This window comes from Pteropus alecto, unplaced genomic scaffold, assembly GCF_000325575.1.
Source record: "Pteropus alecto unplaced genomic scaffold, ASM32557v1 scaffold484, whole genome shotgun sequence".
Classification (NCBI taxonomy): domain Eukaryota; kingdom Metazoa; phylum Chordata; class Mammalia; order Chiroptera; family Pteropodidae; genus Pteropus; species Pteropus alecto.
The window spans coordinates 1,042,488-1,047,669 of record NW_006435778.1 but is presented as its reverse complement, the minus strand read 5'-3'; the positions used below and the strand labels follow the sequence as shown (position 1 = coordinate 1,047,669).

Here is a 5,182-nt window from a genome sequence, read left to right as displayed (position 1 = left end):
ACACCAAAGTACTTACATCGGTCATTCCGATCCTCTGGGCTAGATGAGGCTTCTCGATCTGAAATGAGGCCAGAGACAGCGAAAATCTTCTTCCCAGTGTCGTCAACCTTAAGTGAACCGGGGGAGCTAGATGGCAGCTGTGTCCCAAAGTCATATTCCTTGCCATCTGCATCTGAGAACCGTAAATGGGGAGATTCTGTGTCATGGCAGTTCTTCAGTCGCTTGGCTGGTGTAAAGGCTGACTGATAACTCTCCCGGTCCTCAGTGGAAGCAAAGGGACGGAAAGCCCCCACACCACTGTGGTTCAGCATACTGATTGGGGTACAATCTAGATTTGGGGGAGCAAACTGAGGGTGGAGGTGTAGTAAAGAAGGGGGAAAATCACGATTGGCAAAAGTGCCTGGCACCCCACCCTGCCGATGGTACATAGAGGCAAAGGTGTAGGAACCATTGGTGAATGGAATATGCACGTCCTTGTCTACTGAGACAGGTACACCAAAGGGTCGTGGCTGCTGACAAGGGATGGAAGCATCGCGGCTGGCCTCAGCCGTAGAGGCCAGGACCATTAGTGCTGGGGATGCCAGTGGGTTAGGGAGGTAGGACGAGTTCTCCATCTTGAAGGCTGCCCGATGTAAGTCCATTGGAGTTTCTTTCTATGGCCCACGTCACAAGAAGCAGTCTTTCCTGGGAGGGAGTCCCAGCAGCACCTTGGATCAGGGTAGAGAATGTTACTGGGGAATCATCCCCTTCTAAGACCTGTGGAAACAGCAAAGAGGAAAAAAGAGGGGGAGGAAGGTCAGGGGGAGGGAAAAAATCAGGAAACCCCAAGTGATCGAAACACCATCCTTCTGGCTTACAGATGTTCGGGCAAGAGACACCATAGGCTATGGGAGCCAGTGGGCAGCAGCATCAGACCATTTTCATTCAGGAAAATCAATAGACAACTTGCTGTGATGTACGCGTAGCTGACTTTGGTCCTTACACGTTCCGGGTGAAATGCGCCAGAGCCCAGTAAAGGAAAAAAAAATCATAAAACCTTCAAATACAATATTCCCTGAGCAAATGAGCTTTGGAAGGCCAAGTCACCCAGTAGAATATGTTTTAAAGGGCTTCTACCTGCACACACCTCTTACGCCAGGCCTAATGTCCAGAGACCAGGATCCACCTCTGTGACTACCCCCACACATAGACACGTCCTCTCTTTATTTCTCCTAACGCCCTGATACTGAAAAATCCCTAAATAAAGCACATCTAGGCCATGAACATCTGTACATGTGAGGTAGTACAAATTGTACGTGTGGATAAACCATACACATTGGCACTTACGTAAACATACATCTTTGTGTATCATCTAAGATTGTTTTCAGAAAGTACTGTGTGAACGAACAACAGCAACATTATTTTTGTTGCACATCCCTCTCTAATCACACAGGCTTTCTCTTTTCTGAGAAGGAACAAAACCTTCATCAATAAAATGCCTGTGGTCTCTGACAATATTTAAAAACATAATGGGTACCTTTGGCATATGTTCTCTAGAAGCGCCAGTCTTCCAGGGGCAGCAAAGAACGGATCGGTAATTTTAGTTACTAAAGCACTCACTCTTAAGTAGATTTGTAAACTGCCTTGAATTTGCCATTAACATTTAGAGCAAAATGTTAACAAAATTTCTGACTTATTTTGCTCTGCTTATTGGACCAGTCAGAGTTGATGTCCGATGAAGGCCCCTGGAACAAATGGGATTTCGGAGAGACTTCTTTCAATTTCCCTTTTAAATTTAGATTGTACATTTTCACAGCCACTGATACCGTTTCAAAATTTATTTTTAGTAGACAGTGGGAGAAGGGCTATATATCAAAAGTCCAGATACTATAAGATGAATAGTAGGACTTGTTAGTTTTAAAATATATATATATGTGTGTGTGTGTGTGTGTGTGTGTGCGTATATATATATATAATATATATACTATATATTATATATATATGTACTAATTAGAAACTTAAATGAAACTCAAAGTGTAACCAAAAATCACCATCTGCTACAAATATAACCTTTAAATTGAGAATAATGTCTCAAATAAAATTTACCCCCTCCCTTAATAAAACCCACCTAGATAATGGAGTATCTCTGGTATTCCCTCAAATAGAGAAAACTCAGTTAAAATGTAGATGAATCCTCCTGGCTTAATGCAGTGCAAAGAGAGTATTTCCTTCTCCCATCCTGTAGCAGACGTGTCAATGACTGTTATTAATTGGGAAGATGAGTGCACACCATCAGACTGCTTCCTCATTTGGCATCATTCCTTATAGACATCATTGCTAAATTACCAGATTATGTATCTCACATTAACGGATTTTTCTCTCTTCCAAATTTTAAATAACTTTCCTGTCAAGTTATAGCAGTGTAGAGAATGATCTGCCAAGGATAGCCAGTTAGCCTGACAAGTCTGAGAATCCTGTTCTTGGCTGTTTTCAAATCAGATTAATGGTCACACAACATGGATGCTCTGAAAGTGAGTATAAGGCTGTTCCAAGGGTTCTAAGCTGCTCTTCGCAACAGAAATGACTAACTACTTGTCCATCAACAAGCAATATTATATGAGGCAAGCTGGAGAAAAGGGCAAACATACACTGAGGGTGAGGGAAAGAATGTTTCTCACCCAAAATAACCAATCACCCAAAGACTTCTCGATTTTTACTTCCTGGATCACCTCATTATGGTAAATGAGTTTCATAAATTAGTAATCTGGCGACAGCACCGGACACTCCAACAGAACACGGTGAATCACTCAAACCTGGTTATTCATTTGAAACTTCATTATGCTGAAAATAAATCAACAATATTTTTTCCAGGCCACATCTCTTTTACTCCACTATGTGGGCGTTGGTCTCTGTGGGGGGAGGGGAAGTGCTTTATTTCTTCTTTTTCTTTCTTACCCCCTCCTCACATTAACAACTTGTATAGATGAGGCTTCAGCAGACCACAGTCATTATGAAAATCTATAGTTAATACACTCCCAATGTCAAAATGTCATGGTTTTAAACACAGAACCCAAAACAAGAAAACTAACTGACCCTCTTAATTAAAAAAATATGGATTGTGAGATAATCAGCTTGATGGAACATTTGGACGACCGTAAAGAATGGGGCAAAGGGAAAGTAAGTAACTGTTACTTTTCTGCCTCTATGCTGATTTTTTTTAATTTAGCACTTCGTGCAAATCCAGATTAAAATAACTCCAGCTATTGATCCGAGCAGTGGAATTGACATTAATTTTAGTTCACTTCTCACTTTGCAAAGGGATCAATAGGAAGTAATAACAGCTGACATCCCCGCTGAAAGGAGGAGAAAGAAGGGCTGAAGACAGAAATCGAAAAGCAACCAAATAAATCATCAGCTACTTTTCCACGGCATCAGACAAACTCCAAACAGATTGCAAAAAGTCTTTGTTGAATTAACTAAACAAGGAGGAGGGATCAATCCACGAAGCTAAATAAATTGTCTGGCAGGCAGTGAGGTTGGACGGAGGGACCAACAAATATTGAGTTTTAAAAATTTCAAATCCTTGACGTGATAGGTTTGGTTCGGGTCTGTATGTGTGTGGGAGTTTGTTAAATCACAGACTCGACCCTGGTTTAAAGTGATTACAAAACGCCAACTCACTGAATAATTAGTGAGATCGCTAATTGCGTGGTTAAACATGCCAAAACCAAGACAAATGAAACGAAGAAGCTGGCGTTCGGAACGTGAAAATGTCTGAGTCTGGGCTGATGCGCAGCGCTTTCCGCTCTCCGGCGCGAACTAGCCACTTTCGCATTGAAAAACCGAAAGCCAAAGAGAAAGTCTCAGAGAGTGGGCAATTTCCCACTCCAGCCTCTGACCATCCCAGTCCAGGGTCTAGGCTTCCTGACCCTCGCCGGGGATCAGTGTAGAAGGAAGCCGCGCTGCTGCTTCTGGGAGCCAAACCCACTTGCAAATGACTGCCACAAAGAAAGCTGCAAAGCCTCCTGCCCGGAGCCCGAGCTCAGAACGCCCACCAAACTACGATTCTGCTGGCAATTACAAAGCACACACAACACTCCTCTGCTTATTACAACAGGTGACATTTTTGTGGTCTCTGAACCGTTTCCAAAAGCCAGGAATGAAAATAATAGAACAAATTAAACGATATTTTTTCTTTGCATAAATAAACTTTTAAAAAATTAACAGGCAACTTAAAAAGCAAAGAACAATGGGAAATGGGGCCGGGGTAGTGGGGGGTTGTGAAGAACTCAGGAAAGAATTTCTTTTTTTCCTTTCTCTCTTTCTTTCTTACATTTTTTTTTTTTTTTAAGTTCACAGACTTCTTAGCTTGAAGAGAATTCCCGCACACCAAATGCCCACGGGGTATCTGGAAACACCGCTCTAACAGAAATTTTACCACCATATGCAAGAGCTCAGGAAGCTTAAGGCTAACACGGTTCCAGGGCTGGGGCCAACGCCTGTGAATCAGACGTGACCAGGTGTCGGTCCCAGGTTTGGATCTCGACCCAGGCCGGGCTTTGCTAACGGGTGCGAATGCGAGACAGCCCGGCCTGTCTGAGAGTGTGGGGTTGCGGAGCTGCCCGCTCAGTTAGCCGCTGCAGAATTCAGTCGGTAAGAGTCTTAACTGGAAAAAGCAACTCTTTTAGGAAAAACGGAGGAAGAAGAGGTGAAGGTGAAACAACATCAACTTAGGGCCAGCGCAGAGCCCAGGCCGCCACTCCTTGGCCTGACCTCTCCCTCCGGCTCTCGGTTGCCTTTACACAATGAATGCTTTGGGTCCCAACAACCTCCTCCTAAAACAATCTGTTTGTAACTTTGGGGAATGAGGGCGCTGGCCGGCGAAAAACCGACAAATGCGAGGGGCCCTGGTCCGCAGCCGGACAGGGCCCGCGGGACAGGAGCTCGGTAGAAACTGCCTTCGATCAAAGTCCAAGCACCTCATGGCCCTGAACAGCCCCGCCCCGAGGGTCACCCGGGTCCCGTCGCCGCGCGCCACCGCTTCGCCGGACAGCCACCGGGCTCCTGGATTCCCGCTCTCCTGCAAATGCGGGCCGGCGCAGGGTAGCCGGGCCCTCGCTGTTCCGGGACTGCGGGCCTGGGTTGCGGTGGGGAGGGCTCTGCCTCTCGCGCCTCGGCCTCGGGGCCGCGGCTCAGAACGCCA

General features: G+C 45.2%; 1 protein-coding gene across 1 annotated transcript in view; it reads right to left on the bottom strand.

The window, feature by feature from the left end:
• Nucleotides 1-641, bottom strand: part of RNF220 (ring finger protein 220) — a 206,795-nt gene extending 206,154 nt beyond the window's left edge. The window contains exon 1 of the mRNA XM_015588955.2: nt 17-641. Coding sequence (XP_015444441.1) covers nt 17-641 — 625 coding nt within the window. The remainder of the gene's footprint in view (nt 1-16) is intronic.
• Between the last annotated feature and the right edge of the window lie 4,541 nt (nt 642-5,182).